This window comes from Schistocerca cancellata, chromosome 3, assembly GCF_023864275.1.
Source record: "Schistocerca cancellata isolate TAMUIC-IGC-003103 chromosome 3, iqSchCanc2.1, whole genome shotgun sequence".
Classification (NCBI taxonomy): domain Eukaryota; kingdom Metazoa; phylum Arthropoda; class Insecta; order Orthoptera; family Acrididae; genus Schistocerca; species Schistocerca cancellata.
In genome coordinates, this window is record NC_064628.1 from 86,554,918 (window position 1) to 86,571,825 (window position 16,908).

General features: G+C 38.6%; 1 protein-coding gene across 1 annotated transcript in view; it reads right to left on the bottom strand.

Annotated features, from left to right (window-relative positions):
• LOC126177067 (TBC1 domain family member 12-like) overlaps window positions 1-16,908 on the bottom strand; it is a 337,379-nt gene that overhangs the window by 46,477 nt on the left and 273,994 nt on the right. Inside the window, exons 2-4 of the mRNA XM_049924302.1 lie at window positions 10,874-11,009; window positions 10,441-10,591; window positions 6,128-6,245 (exon numbers count right to left, since the gene is read on the bottom strand). Coding sequence (XP_049780259.1) covers window positions 6,128-6,245; window positions 10,441-10,591; window positions 10,874-11,009 — 405 coding nt within the window. The remainder of the gene's footprint in view (window positions 1-6,127; window positions 6,246-10,440; window positions 10,592-10,873; window positions 11,010-16,908) is intronic.

Genomic DNA, 16,908 nt, shown 5'->3' on the forward strand with positions numbered 1-16,908 from the left:
TCCTTTTGTACCTCCACAGCTGAGTAATGTAAAACATTACTAAGAACATCCATAGCCATATTTCAGGTATGCTTATTATCCCACTCGAAATGTGGTGCTACAGAAGAATGCTGAAGATTAGATGGGTAGATCACATAACTAATAAGGAGGTATTGAATAGAATTGGGGAGAAGAGGAGTTTGCGGCACAACTTGACAAGAAGAGACTGGTTGGTAGGACATGTTCCGAGGCATCAAGGGATCACAAATTTAGTATCGGAGGGCAGTGTGGAGCGTAAAAATTATAGAGGGAGACCAAGAGATGAATACACTAAGCAGATTCAGAAGGATGTAGGTTGCAGTGAGTACTAGGAGGTAAAGAAGCTTGCACAGGATAGGGTAGCATGGAGAGCTGCATCAAACCAGTCTCAGGACTGAAGACCACAACAACATATTATCCCACAACTGGTTTCATTGAAATTAACATATTCAGGTGACACTAAAAGCTCACCAATAGTCTTTTCAATTAGAATCAGTTATTAAGATTGTTGATGAACTTGCACTTCACGTACAGTAAATAGGGGTAAAGCTAAGGGCAGTATCCACTTACTTCATCAAAATATCAGGGTAACAAAAAATAAAGTAGATGAGCTATTAGTGTGTTTAGATCTCAAAAATAAGAATGAGATTGATATACTCTGTCTGTCTGAACACCATGTAACTGTGGGCATGGGTAGTGTCAGTATAAGTGGGTATAATTCAGCAGTTTCACTTGTAGATCTAGGGTGGATAAAGGAGGAGTTGCCATTTTCATAATCAGCACTTTGAGGTTTGTGCATGTGAACTTCAGCTAGATAATGTAGTATTGATATTAGCAACAGTGTACAGGTACCCATCAGGAGACTGAGAGCTGTTCATAAAAAAGTTATTAATCTGTGGTGATTTCAATGTAAACTTTCTCAGCAATTCTGATAGGAAAAGTGAACTAGAAGTGTTATTAACAACATATAACTTAGAATCAGCGATCAATTTCCCTACACGTATAGGTCAAGACAGCAGCACACTAATTATTAATGTATTTGTACAGAAAGAGGATGTAAAACTAACACATGCTTTCCCTATCATAAATGGATTGCCAGACCATGATGCACACCTAATTAACTTACAAAACGTAACAGGGTGTACAGTTCAGAGCTGAACTGACACTTGCTGATGATACAAGTATCATTATTAATCCAGTAAAAGACACTCCAAGTAAGGTCTTTGGAAAAGTCATTAATTGGTTTTCTGCAAATGGGCTTGCTCTAAACTTTGAAAAACACAGTACATCCAATTTTCTGCTGCAAAAAGTACAGTTCCTTCTATAAATATAATGCATCAATAGAAGTCAGTAGACAGGGTATAGCATACTAAGTTTTTGGGTGTACATAAGAGATGAGAATCTTAATTGGAAAATTCATAGTTTGAATCTTCTAAAGCGACTAGGTTCAGCAACTTTTGCAGTCAGAATAATTGTCAATGTTGAGGATATAGAAATTAGTAAGCTAACATACTTTGCATACTTTCACTCTCTGATGTCATATGGAATAATATTTTGGAGTAACTGAACATTTAGACAAAAAGTATTCACTGCTCAAAAGGAAGTGGTTAGAATACTTTGTGTGGTTCATAGTCGCACATCTTGTAGGCATCTTTTTAAAAGATTGGGAATTCTTACAACAGCCTCACAGTACATTTACTCACTAATGATATTTGTTCTCAACAACACTGACCAGTTTAAAAACAACAGAGACATTCATGATTATAATGACAACCAGAAAAAAGACTTACACTATCCTTTACTCAACCTATCTTTGGCACAGAAAAGGGTAGAATATGCTGCTATAAAAACTTTTGACAAATTACCAGATGAAATAAAATGTCTGACAGATAACAGTAACAGCTTCAAAAATAAATTCTCTCTTTGGCAACTCTTCCTATACCATACAAGCATTCTTGAATAGGAGTAAATAAATCTGTAAATATAGTATACGCATTTTATGCCATTTAAGGGAATGGGGTAAATAACAGAAATATTAATCTTTAACTCTGTGTAAGAGAGTGTATACCTGTCCTTTTTCCCCCCTAAGGTAAGTCTTTCCGCTCCCGGGATTGGAATGACTCCTTACCCTCTCCCTTAACACCCATATCCTTTTGTCTTTCCTTCTCCTTCCCTCTTTCCTGACGAGGCAACCGTTGGTTGCGAAAGCTAGAATTTTGTGTGTATGTTTGTGTTTGTTTGTGTGTCTATCGACCTGCCAGCGCTTTTGTTTGGTAAGTCTCATCATCTTTCTTTATTTTTATATATATATATATATATATATATATATATATATATATATATATATATATATATATATATATATATATATATATATATATATATATTTAAAAACAAAGATGATGTGACTTACCAAATGAAAGTGCTGGCAGGTCGACAGACACACAAACAAACACAAACATACACACAAAATCCAAGCTTTCGCAACCAACGGTTGCCTCGTCAGGAAAGAGGGAAGGAGGAGGAAAGACAAAAGGATATGGGTTTTAAGGGAGAGGGTAAGGAGTCATTCCAATCCCGGGAGCGGAAAGACTTACCTTAGGGGGAAAAAAGGACAGGTATACACTCGCACACATGGTGTATGTGTGGATGGATATGTGTGTGTGTGTGCGCGAGTGTATACCTGTCCTTTTTTCCCCCTAAGGTAAGTCTTTCCGCTCCCGGGATTGGAATGACTCCTTACCCTCTCCCTTAAAACCCATATCCTTTTGTCTTTCCTCCTCCTTCCCTCTTTCCTGACGAGGCAACCGTTGGTTGCGAAAGCTTGGATTTTGTGTGTATGTTTGTGTTTGTTTGTGTGTCTGTCGACCTGCCAGCACTTTCATTTGGTAAGTCACATCATCTTTGTTTTTAAATATATTTTTCCTTCGTGGAATGTTTCCTTCTATTATAACTATATATATATATATATATATATATATATATATATATATATATATATATATATATATATATATATATATATATAATAGAGGGAAACATTCCATGTGGGAAAAATATATCTAAAAAGAAAGAGGATGAGACTTACCAAACAAAAGCGCTGGCAGGTCGATAGACACACAAACAAACACAAACATACACACAAAATTCTAGCTTTCGCAACCAACGGTTGCCTCGTCAGGAAAGAAGGAAGGAGAGGGAAAGACAAAAGGATTTGGGTTTTAAAGGAGAGGGTAAGGAGTCATTCCAATCCCGGGAGCGGAAAGACTTACCTTGGGGGAAAAAAGGACGGGTGCGCGCGCGCGCACACACACACACACACACACACACACACACACACACACACACACACACATCTCCAGGCACAAGCAGACATATACAGAGGCAAATTTTTTCCAGAAATATTGTAATTATACACTATGTTACATTTATTGTAAATTTCAGACAACCGTGATATGTTCTGAATAAACACACTCATTTTCTGTCCACATTATTTTTTGTGTTTGGAAGGGGGGAGGGAACTCTCACTTGAAGACCTAGAAAAACTGTGCAACAATTTAGCTATGCTGCTTATGCCACGCAATATTTCACTTTACTCATATAATTGTTATTAAGTTTTGTTGCTTATTCCTAACCAGATCATCATCAAAAAAACATTACTAAGTTTTCTAATTTTCCACTATTACCAGATTTACATTAGTGGGCATAGTTGACTAAGGGGACCTGCTGCTATGGTAGGAATGGCCACTTTTCACTTCTTTACAATGACTGTGAAGTTGAGAGAAAACTGTGTAACTCAAACAAGGTAAAAAAAGTGTAAATTCTGTGAAATTGAAAAGAATGAAGTAACATACTAGTTGATCATCAGAACCTCCATTAGACTGTTTGCAGGCAATACCGTTTTCTGTGAGAAGGGTGCAGTGCCAAAAGACTTTACTGAAATGCAAGATGACTTGCAGAAGCTCAACACTTGGTATGGTAGTTGTTAGCTGTCAAACACAATCTAAAACAAATCTCCACTCATATGCTATTTTTAAGGGAGTAATGATTCCTTCCTTGGTGTAAAGACTGTCATATAAAATGCTGCCAGTTTCCATCAAATAGGGCCTTGACTGTTTTCTAACACACAGATATGTGGAAAAAAAACAATAGTAAGATGCCATGGCTGCAGGTGCCTTTGCATTTATGCAGTAAATTGATGGACAATTACACAGTATTTTATCTTCAATGATGATATGAGGTTCCAGTGATAATTTATACAATGTTCAACAGGCTGAAGCAGATAGGTTGCAAGTTAACAGGTGTGAATGTAACACCTTCCAAGATTACTGCACAGATAAAATTTGAACGGGAATGTGTCAAGCAACAAAGTAGAAACTAACATAAGGGTTGCTCAACGGGTGGCGCATAATTATGAGATACTGACAGAGCCCCTACTGAACCAGATTCACAATACAAGAAGTACCAGAGACTATGACAACCTATGTGAAAGATCTGCTCGTAACAGTAGCAGTCAACACAAATGCAAACTCCGATTAAACCAATTGGTGTTTCTCAACACACTTACCAACTGGTGCAAAGCGAACTTGAGACTAGAAACACACAAAATAGTTTAAACGTTGCAAAAACGAAAATTATCAAGAGCATGAAACACAAAAACAGTACAAATGAGCAGTGAAGAGAATAGGAGTATATAGGTACCTGGGTATAAACACCCACAAGAGAACATGGAACTCTTACCAAAGAGTTGTTTAGGTCCCTTTTTAAAAAATTAATTTTAAAAAATTATCCTCATTGCTATTACCAGACAGGTAAAGACAGCGTAGGCCCTTCAGTAGGCACATGCAAGCACAGATTTGTTGCTCACAGTTGCATATAGATCTACATTGATGGAAGAGATCCGGGGATACTGGACAAAAGACCCCTAGACCTAGTAGTAAGAGAGAGGCAGACAGCCCTGTCTCCAAATGCATGAACATGAAAAGGTGGAGGGTCTATCTGGCAAGAATGTAGGACAAAGAGTGGTGAACCTGTGAACAATGACACGAAACCTAAGCAAGGGCAGAATATGAAGGAGAACTTACTAGTTCCTCCCCAATATAAGAGAAGATTCACCAATGAAGGGCACAATACACTACTTTATGGGACTGAGGGCATATCCCACTTATTAAACCAATGTATCAAAAGCACCTTTGAATGTGGAGTTATAGGTAGCCCAGGTCACTTCATCCAAGTGTGAGCCATTAGGTAAAGAGATATTCAATCTGCCTTCTATAGTGTAGATGTGAATAAATCTGCATGCTGGAGAAACAAACTGCAGTAAATAGATTTCTTTACTTTACCATTTTCCCATTATTTTCTGCCTATTTTACTTTTCCCTTCATAAAACTGCCTTCTGCTGAAATATATTAATACATTTAAGATTTATATAAATACGAGGGTAGGCTGAAGAGTAATGCCTCCGAATTTTTCCATATGATAGTTTTTTTTAAATAAAACAAACATTATTAACATTCAAACTCTTTATTCTACTTATTTATTTCTCAACACAGTCACCCTGATGATGAACACATTCCTCCCAATGAGAGACCAGTTTTTGATACCGTCACTATAGAATGTTTGACTTTGTTGAGGCACCCAAAATCTCCCCTCTGCTTGCCCTGCTTCATCACTATCAAAGAGAAGTCCTGAAAATTGTTCTTTAAATGTGAACATGGTGAATGATGGAAAGAGTTAGTTTGACGGATAGAGATAAAAATGGAGATGCACTGAGAAGAGTTTCATATTCAGTAATAGTACCAAATGCAATAAAAATGAAAAATTGGATTGGATACATATTAAGAAAGAAGAAGTGGCTTATAGAAACTGTCTTAGAGGGGTATGTGAAAGAGAAGAGGAAGAAATAGATTTCTGATCCTATGATATGCTAGACAACAGCACATACAGCAACAAATTCAGTTGCTCATGAATGTACATTGTAGTATTTGTCTCCTCAGATCTCTCTCTATTCTTATTATGTAATCACTAACTGGTCAGACAAACAGTCCACAGAAAACAAATGAGTACAGGTTTTGTCACTGGAGAAATACAAAAACATTATTATACATACATATGATCCCATTTTGGCAGAATCTCTGAACTCCAAGTGCGGGCTGCATGTGCAAGCTGTTCCTCCTGCCGTAGCTGCTGGGCAAGCTGCTTCTTACGAAGTTTCGCCTCTTTAAGCTCTGGAAGTTTTTGGTTAAAATATTATGACACAGTTTAAGACTTGTGGCATTAATTTGTCAGGAATGAAAACAAACAACACACACACACACACACACACACACACACACACACACACACACACACACACACACACACACACACACACACACACACACACACACAGTTTAAACAGTTACACATTCTGAATCTTTAACTTTTGTTTCTCATAGCATTCTTTGTGATGATATACAGGAGGAAAAAAGGAAGAGCAAACTTAGAAAGAAGGCTTAGACAGCACAAGTAAGAAAACGGATTTTTGTATTTTTGTTGGCTTAAGGAGATTGAATGTATCAAAATATTGTTCAAGGACTTAAGCATAAGGATTAAGCAAGATGGTCTGGCTTCAGGAGTGGCTTTAATAAATGAGAAAATGAAGCTGACATAAAAATTCAGGATGATTCCACCCAAGACACAATATCAGAATGAATCTTTCACTATGCAGCAGAGAGTGTACTGTTTGGAAATCGCATGGCGAATTAAAAGTGTATATGCAGGAGAACATTTGAAGATTGGAAGGTAAGGTAGGAGAGAGATACTGGCAGAAGTACAGCTGTGAGAATAGGTTGCAAGTTGTGCCTAGGTCACTTAAGTTGGTAAGAACACTGCCCACAAGAAGGTAAGATTATGGGTTGAGTCCCAGTCTGGCACAGTTTTAATCATGCAAAATAAAACAGAACTGAATGGAGTTCTAAATTTGGAATCAACTGGATTAGGATGTGTGTCAGTAATTTGCATCATATAATAAGATGAATGTTGGTCAAGATAGATATTCTCCAAACAGGAGTGTATATTTTAAATACTAAGTGCAGTGGCACACAATGTCATTGTTATCTGCAATCAAACCTTCACCTGCACTTGCATAAACAACAAGAGTACGACTGATTACCAGTAAATGGATTGTGGCAAAACAAACTGTTAAGCTGATAGACTGATGTGTTGCATATCACACAATCAACGGTTTTCATCTAGCTTACATGAAACACTATACTGTTGCTACCCCCTCCTCTTCAATATTAAAGTGTGTAACATATGGAAAATAATTTTAGTTCACCTGCCTTTATATTCACTAATGTATGACTTTGAATCAAACAAGCATCGGGCGGGGCAGGAAAAAGAGTGAATGGTGTAGTTACACACTTCTTTACCTTTACTCCTCATTTGTTTCTCATCTTTTAAAAAATTCCACAGGTGTTTCTTATTTTCCACCTGTACCTAGCTGATATTCTGAATGTTCCCAAAATGTGTCTGTCATTGCAATGGACTGGTTGTTAAGAATCACTGGGCAACAATTCTAAGGATATTTACTGCCTCCAACTCTGAAATTATTTTTAAAATGTTTTGTGTCATTAAACTTTGAAAAGACCCAGTACATCCAGTTCATGGCCTGTAAGAGATTTCCTTCCAGCATGTGTGTAGCATGTGAAGACATGCAGATAGAAGAGGTTGACAGTGTTCAATTTCTGGAATTACAACTCAATAATAAATTCTGTTGAAAAGGGCATACCACAGAATTGCTGAAGTACCTAAACAAGTCCGTATTTACGAAGCAAATGATGTCAGATGTAGGAGATATAAATATAAAAAAGCTTACATACTTTGCTTACTTTCATTCTATTATGTCATATGCAACAATATTCTGTGGTAACTCGTCACACCAAGCAGAAAATTTTAGAGTGCAAAAGCATCCAGTAAGATGCATTTGTGGTGTAAATGTAGAAACCTTTTCAAGAAACCAGACATTCTAACCACTGCTTCCCATTATATTTATTCCTCAATGAAACCTGTTACAAATAATGTGTTTCTATTTCCAATCAATAGTTCAAAACACAGTATCAATTTTAGGAATATCTCCTGCAGTGCGATTTGTGATAAAAACACTTTTTAATCTGCTAATTACGTATCAGAGGAATGGGTTGAAGGCTGAACAGCTCTTTCCTTTGAGACAGGAGAGCAAAGAGAAGAAACTTAACCTTCTATGACCCAGAAAATCTTATAGGAGGGGGATAAAAATTTTCCTGTACCTTAGGAATATGGCAAAGAAAAAGCTGTGCAGTTGGATTTATTACAGTTGACAGTGGAGTTACGCCACAAGCCCATCGCAATGTCAGCACATAGAAGAGGAGGAAGAGGCAAGATTGCTGCCACCGTCAAGCTCCTGCTAAAGGCAATTGGGAGCAACGGTTGCGGCAACAACAACAACAACAACAACAACAACAATAATAATAAGAAGAAGAAGAAGAAGAAGAAGCCCGTAGCACAGTTACAGTGGTATAAGTGTCAGAAGGTGGGACACACAGCCAGGACCTGCACCGGCGCAATAGTGTGTGTGAAATGCGAGAAACTGCACGATACACGCAACTGTGACAAACCAAGGGGCACCGCGGCTGCATGCATAAAGTGCGGTGGCGTGTACACCGCAAATTCGTGCAGCTGCGGCAAGATGAAGTCAAGGAAGTGGCAGAAAGGGGTCACCACACATGAAGAGGTGGCCCAAGAAGACAAGATGGACACCCCACCCTCCTACTCAAGCAGGGAAATCAGGCAGCATCGCAACAAAGACAATGAGGGCGTGTTTCATAAAATGTTGTGGAAAGCCAGCGATGATGCCATTGCCGCACACAAATCTGCCATGGCAGAGGAGAGGGCGGACCTGTCCTTTTTTCCCCCTAAGGTAAGTCTTTCCGCTCCCGGGATTGGAATGACTCCTTACCCTCTCCTTTAAAAGCCAAATCCTTTTGTCTTTCCCTCTCCTTCTCTCTTTCCTGACGAGGCAACCGTTGGTTGCGAAAGGTAGAATTTTGTGTGTACGTTTGTGTTTGTTTGTGTGTCTATCGACCTGCCAGCGCTTTTGTTTGGTAAGTCCCATCATCTTTCTTTTTAGATATATTTTTCCCGCATGGAATGTTTCCCTCTATTATATTCTTACCTTTTATAAAATTAGATGAAAGACAGTAGGTCAGGCAACTACAGGGTAATAATTATCTTGTAAGCTAGTGCTGCAATTTTGGGTATTGGGCTACATCATGTGAACTACTAAAACAAATTTCTGATGTTTCGACCAACTTGATGTTCTCTTTTCAGGGCAGTTCACTGCTGAAGTGCACTGAAGCAGACCACAGCAAGTCAACTGAAACATCAGCAATTTAGTTCTTTTAGTAGTTTAGAATTACACAGCCCAATACCCAAAATTGTTTTATCCAAAATGACACTGGCCACAGAAGCCTACAAACTTATACTGGTGTTGTTATGCTGTTGATGTACTTATGGGCACAAAACTGTGACACTAGGTATTTACTACGAGCAACACGGCAGAACCATTTGGCTCAGAGATGAAAAGAATCACTGCCATCAAGCCAGTATATGGCTATATAAAAAGAAGCTGACAAGGCTGCATGAGCAAAAAAATGAAGGAATTAATTAAATCTGGCAAAAAGGAATGAAAATGTTGTCACTGCTGGTGATCACAAAAGGGCAGGAGAAAAATAGTGAAATTCTTGAAGAATACAGGCTAGCAAAAAAGGGACAAGAAAGCTTCTGAAGTTCAACAGTCTTCAGTGAATTACAATATTCAGAAATCACTACATGATTAGGTACATTTGTGAAAGACAAGAAGGGAGAAGAAGGTGTCATCTGGATTGGACCACACTTGGGCAAATATTAAGGATATACTTACTGTACAGGAATACCAACATAGCAATAACACAAAATGAAGGGACTACTAGAAGTGAAGCATTGAAAAATGTTTAACTGACAATTATTTTTATATTCTTTATGACAGTGCATTCATGACTAAAGCCAACACACTAAAATTTAACTTTAAATAAATATTGTGGAGCATGTCAAAGAAAGAATTAATACGGAACAAGGAATTACTGTATGTGTAAAAAATGTAGATGTAAACATGCCACATTGAACAGAAAATATCAAATTCATAAAAGAAAGAAGAAAATATAAATATGCATTTGATATGAAGAAAGCAACCAGAGAGATCATCAGAAAACAATGAGAAAGTAGAAACACACACACACACACACACACACACACACACACACACACACACACACACACACACACACACACACACACAAACATTTGATAGAGAGAAAATTAATAAAAGCAGTTAAACACACAACCAGTACTACTACAGCATTATACCTTTCTTCCTTGCTGCCTCCACCATTCGTTGGTACTCATGCCTGTGTTTCTGTTCTTCGTCTGGACATTTTGCAGGCAAGTTAGATGGCCTCCTATGCAGAATCAACGCTGAGCTGCTTGCAATTACATCCGTAAACTGCTTCGTATCTCCCTGCCGTAAGATAGACATTATATAGAACCTAAAGTAGAAAATACATAGTTCTCCCTCTATCTATCTATATTAAATTTCAGTGGCTTGCACTTATATTTATTTTTTACTTTATTTGGTTATTTATTGATTGCAGAATGAGCACCTAACATATTGTTAACTAGGTAAAGGTACATAACAGACTGATAAATTACAAAGAGGAATCTAATGTAAACAAAAATATAAAAATTTGCTTCGAATTCATCACATCAGTACTTCGACAAAGTGGCGAAGTTTTTACAGTACCTGAGATTCGTCAGCTGATGCAGCCACTGCAGATGCTGGAACACTGGCAGATGTACAGGTGCGAGAGCCCCAGAGGCGCCACGCAGGGTGGCTGCAGCCCTGTCCACCACTGTCTCGTCGCCAGGAGAAAACTCCCCTGAAATTAAATAGGTCTGTAGTAAGTATCTCTGCAACAGAGAAGCAGTAGCATCAGAAAACTTAGGATGGACATTAGTATCACAGCATCAGACATGCTGTTTTGTAAACTGTTGTCATTACTTTAACAGTTCACGGAATTCCTATACCCATCAATTGTTTCCAGTAGTGCCTAATGGTAATACAGTCACCTGGCACTTCTGGAAGATTGAAACTGTGTTCCAGACCGAAACTCTAACTTCGGACTTTTGTCTTTCTCAAGCAATTGCTCTACTGACTGAGCTACCCCATCACGACTTAAAACTCTTCCTCACAGCTTTACAACTTTAATTCCTCCAGTACCTTGTCTCCTGCCTTCCAAACTTCACCGAAGTTCTCCTGTGAAACTTGCAAGATTAGCACTCCTGGATGAAAGGATATTGCAGAGTCATCGCTTAACCACAGCTTGGGAGATGTTTGGAAAGTAGGAGACGAGGTACTGGGGGAAGTAAACCTGTGGGGACAAGTCGTCAGTCCCGCTTGGGTAGCTCAGCCAGTAGAGCACTTGCCCATTAAAGTCTCGAGTTCGAGTCTTAGTCCAGCACACAGTTTTACTCTGCCAGGAAGTTTCAAATTAGTGCACACTCCGCTGTAGGGTGAAAATTTCATTCTCAATACAGTCACTGACATCAAAAGCAGTAAAATGAAGTCGTTAATTCTCCGTAAAAACTGCTCTCCTATAAACTCCCTTTCATTTGTTCATAATTCCAAACTATTTTCTGAGTATAAGCACTCTTAATTTTTATTGGTATAGACAGTAGATTCATTCTTTGTCGCTTCTTTTTCTAAATTTGTAACATTTCTGACAAAGGGAATTCTTTTGTGTCCTTGTTGCACGTTCAGAATACAAAGAAACTGATATTTTGATCACTTTACTTGCTGCCAAAAATTACCCTAAGGGTGTACCAGCGTTCCACGAAATCCAGTTTATTTTTATATATACAGAATCTCATATTTCCAACAAATGCTCTAGACTTCCACTAATGCTATCTGTCCACAAGCAATTTTAATTTCATACAAACTTTGTTCCATTCAATATTTTGTGATTACAACACACAAACTGTCGAAAAGGATTAGGGATTACATGAAATTTCAAACTTTCACCCGATACCCACCACCTCCCACATTATTACGAAGCGCTGGAACTCCGGTAAAGATCCGCTGCACGGTCACCATATATGCTAAGATGCAGGTGCAATAAAAAAATGCGGTCCACGCACGCACCGAGAAAGCAGCCTCACCATTACGCCCGCCTCTGTAGCTAACTGTTTTCCACCCACGTTTGCAGTGGACCAAAGGACGCTACACTGCTAAGTCGCCAATTCCTTCCACGACGTACTGCTCTGTCTCTCAGGCAATGTAGCAGTTATAGCAGGTTGTGGCACTATGAAGCACTTCATAACGGAAACTAACCTTTCACTTCAGCGCACACAGATGGAGTAATGCTGAACCATTTGTATCGTGGTAAGGATCCCTAAAACTTTACCGAGGGTAAAGGATTAAATTAATTTTTACGTACGGTTATTTGAAAGTGCTGTTCTGGTCGTTCTTGTTGCACTCTACACGTTCCGCTAACATAGTAAATAAATTTAAACAAACTAAACAAAAATGAGACTACAGACGGGCTGAGAGATCAGTGGAGACTACATACCGCGGCAGTGTCGCTGTTTTATTTATTTATTTGTCCATTTAACAGAACTAAAACAGAAGCATCTTTCACTTTTGTTGTTCTGTCGTCCTCAGATGCGAGTAATATTACACTGATAACTGTCACGTTAGGTCTATATTTGCAACTGAATAAATCTAATTTCATCAGCCTTATGCGTCTTGTCTTTATCTTTTTGAATGGCGTCATGAGTGGAAAGGTTTGTAGGTGCTCACTTTGCTGGGTTTAAAGCTGTCCTTTGCTTCCAGTCGCATTTACTACAGAATTTAAAATGTTGGCGTGTGAACTCCGCAGAAATAATCTAATCGAAGTTGGTCACATCCGCGTTAATTTAAAACGCTGCTTAAAACGAAACGAAATAAAACCAAAAAGCTTAGATATTGTTACAAATTTTTGTCTGAGGAGCAAGACAATATTTGGTCACGTTATAACGAAGACGTTCGGTATTCATCAAGAAAGATTCACTCAGGTGAAGTGAAAAACTTACGGTACCGGCATTACGTGACAGTAAATTTCTAAACTTTTTAGTTACGTACATATGACTACCAGCGAGTGATAAATTCTGGCTGCTGCAGAACATGTATCTCCAAACGTGGATCATTAGATGAAAATTTAGCTGAAAGAATCAACAATGGTTTACACGAAGGACACTACTTAGCTTAATTCGCCATTACGTTTCTTAAGATAGACTGCCTTAAACTACTGAAACATCAGTTTTACCGTCAATGCGACTTACTCCTCTATTAATTTTGACTGCCCTGCCGTATTACACCAACCAGGACTTAGTCATTAATTTCACTTCATATTAAAAAATATACGATCTCGGAATAGCTATGATAAGACTCGTTAACAACTGATTCGAAATCAGGAGGAAATAAATTTCAACGCGCAAAGCTCTAGTTATGTACAAACATACTTTCGTATTAGGAGCAGTTTCGGACGACCGAGAATTCTTGGGGTTGCTGTCTAGTTTCCTCCAAAACGCACCTTGCACAGCCCACACCAACTGAAATGTTGTCACTGTACCGATCGAACAGATTCTATAAATGACTGGTTTTTCCACCATTGCAGAACAGATGTCTTCAGTCTACAACTCTGACTACAGTCAATTGTCACCAAACAGCGGAGGCCACAGATCTTATTTGCTACTGTGTAACTGCATAATCAACAACACCGAGAACGAATCAACCACATCACCATACACTACTTTGCCAAGCATTATCACGCAGAGTGACACTTAAACGCCCCAGGGAATGACGGGTTTGAAGGATAGTAGGAAGGAGCATACGTGTTCCCTCTGTTGTGTTGTGTGTTTTGCATCACTGAAAGTAAGTTCAGTGGCTACCATCAATATTCAGTCACTTCATTAATTCTTGTAGTGGGTCTTATTTTTACATACAAACATAATAAACACCTAAAACTTCAATAAATGCAACATATATTCTCTTAATAAATTACAGCATATAATTCATTTAGTAGCAGAATAAACAATATTTTCTAAAAAAAATACCGTACATTTCACAACTTAACATTATAGTTGTGTTTTATACTGGCCACATTGTAATTGTTCTCGAATACAGTAACAATACTGGAACTTATTACTTGGTGGGATATCCCTTCTTTATAGCCCTTCTTGTTCTGTTTATCTTTCGTGTTGAGTATACTTTTCCTGATCATTCTATTGAGTTCGTCTCTTAAATTCTCTATGGTGTCATGGTCTGGCGACCGAGGTGGTGTCTGAATAACTTTGGGTCAGTTACAAAAAAATCATTCTTTTACAAGACATGAGATGTTCTTCGGTTCACTATCTTGCCAAAATTTGACTGTAGAGCCAATACTCAATTTTTCCGCCTTTAGGTGCAAATTTTGATTCAGGGCATGAGATGCCTCTCCTTGTTTAACATGCTGGTAATGAAAGTAATCTCTTCTACGCCAGATGACGAAATACAGCTTCACAGGGAAATAAACTTAAGACAATTTAATAGAGAAAGAAGAGGACGTAAGTGAAGATGACATGGGAAATATGACACTGCGAGAATAATTTGATGGGGCGCTGAAAGCCATAACTCAGAAAGAAGGCCCTAGATTAGACTACAGTCTCTCAGAATTTGCTGAGATCTTTGGGACAGCTATCCATGGCTAAACTAGTTCACCTGGTGTTCAAGCCTGGGAAAGTACCATGAGACTTCTAGAAGAATGTAAAAATTCCTATCTCAAACACGGCAGGTGCTGGCAGAAGTGAGTATTACCGAACTATCTGTTTAATAAGTCATACTTGCAAAATACTGAGATGAACTATTTACAGACGAATGTAAAAACTAACAGAGCCAACTTCGGAGGAGACCGGTTTGGCGTCTGGAAAAAGATAGGAACAGGCGAGGAAATGCTGAGCCTATAAATTATATTAGAAGATAGATTGAAAAAAGGCAAATCTATGTTTAAAGAATTCGTAGATTTAGAACAAGATTCCGATAATGTTGACCGGAATACACTCTTTCAAACTCTGGGGATAAAATACAGGGAGTTATCTACTACTACTGGAACCAGAGTTGAACATGAAAGGGGGGCGGTGGTTGAGAAGAAAGTGAGACATGGTTGTAGCCTATCCCTGATGTTATTCAATTTCGCACTGAGCAAGCAACGCAGCAAAAGTGAAATTTGGAAAGGTGATTAAAGTCCAGGGAGAAGAAATAAAAACCTTGAGGGTTGTCAGTTATATTGTAATTATATCAGAGACGCCGAAGGATTTGGAACTTGAATGTATCGAAAGTGTCTCGAAAAACTCAACGGTAATGGAATGTTGTTTAAATCATACAATGAAGGGGGAATTAGGTTAGGAAATAAGACAAACCAGTAGGTAAGACTTGGTATTTGGGCAGCAAAATAACTTATGAACACCCCCAAGCAGAGAGGATATAAAACGCAGACTAAAAGTAGCAAGAAAGTGTTTCTAAAAATAGTTACCGACACACATAAATTTAACTGTTGCCAAAGCTCTTCTAAATGTGTGTGTCTGGACTGTTGCAAAGTACACAAATAAAACGCGGACGAAAGACAAGATAACAAAAGCTTTTGAAATTCTGTGCTGTAAAAGAATGCTGGCGATTAGGTGGGTAGATCGAAGAACTAATGAGGTACTGAACCGCCCTGGGGAGAAGAAATCCTGTCACAGCTTAACTACATGGAAGGGTCGGTCGATAGGACCTATTCTGAGCCGTCAACGAATCACTAGTTCGTAATGGAAGGTGAGGGAGGGGACGGGACGAGAGAGAGAGAGAGAGAGAGAGAGAGAGAGAGAGAGATATGTGGACAGGTCAAAACGGAAATCTAAGGGCGAGAGAGCTGCATCAAAATGTAAATGGAAACTGTATTAACCTGGCAGTTATGGGTCATGAAAAGTATACTTGGCATATCAAGAACATTTGGCGCTTTTTATGCTTGCGTTTGTATATCTAGATACTTAATATTACATTTCTAAAGGATGCCCAACTCATACTAAGAAAACGTGTTGCATACAGCAAACAGAAAACGAAATTCACTTGTAAATATTGAAGTATGGGCACTGTGCAACTGGTCATCCTACAGAATTATTTTCGTCTGATCTGAAAAGTCTCCATAATTTTCGACAGCAGCGGACCAAAAGCGAAAAAAGTCAGGAATGTAATGAGATTTGTGCAGAAGCAAATACAGCTGAGATACCGATATACAGCGTATTACAAAAAGGTACGGCCAAACTTTCAGGAAACATTCCTCACACACAAAGAAAGAAAATATGTTATGTGGACATGTGTCCGGAAACGCTTACTTTCCATGTTAGAGCTCATTTTATTACTTCTCTTCAAATCACATTTATCATGGAATGGAAACACACAGCAACAGAACGTACCAGCGTGACTTCAAACACTTTGTTACAGTAAATGTTCAAAATGTCCTCCGTTAGCGAGGATACGTGCATCCACCCTCCGTCGCATGGAATCCCTGATGCGCTGATTCAGCCCTGGAGAATGGCGTATTGTATCACAGCCGTCCACAATACGAGCACGAAGAGTCTCTACATTTGGTACAGGGGTTGCGTAGACAAGAGCTTTCAAATGCCCCCATAAATGAAAGTCAAGAGGGTTGAGGTCAGGAGAGCGTGGAGGCCATGGAATTGGTCCACCTCTACCAATCCATCGGTCACCGAATCTGTTGCTGA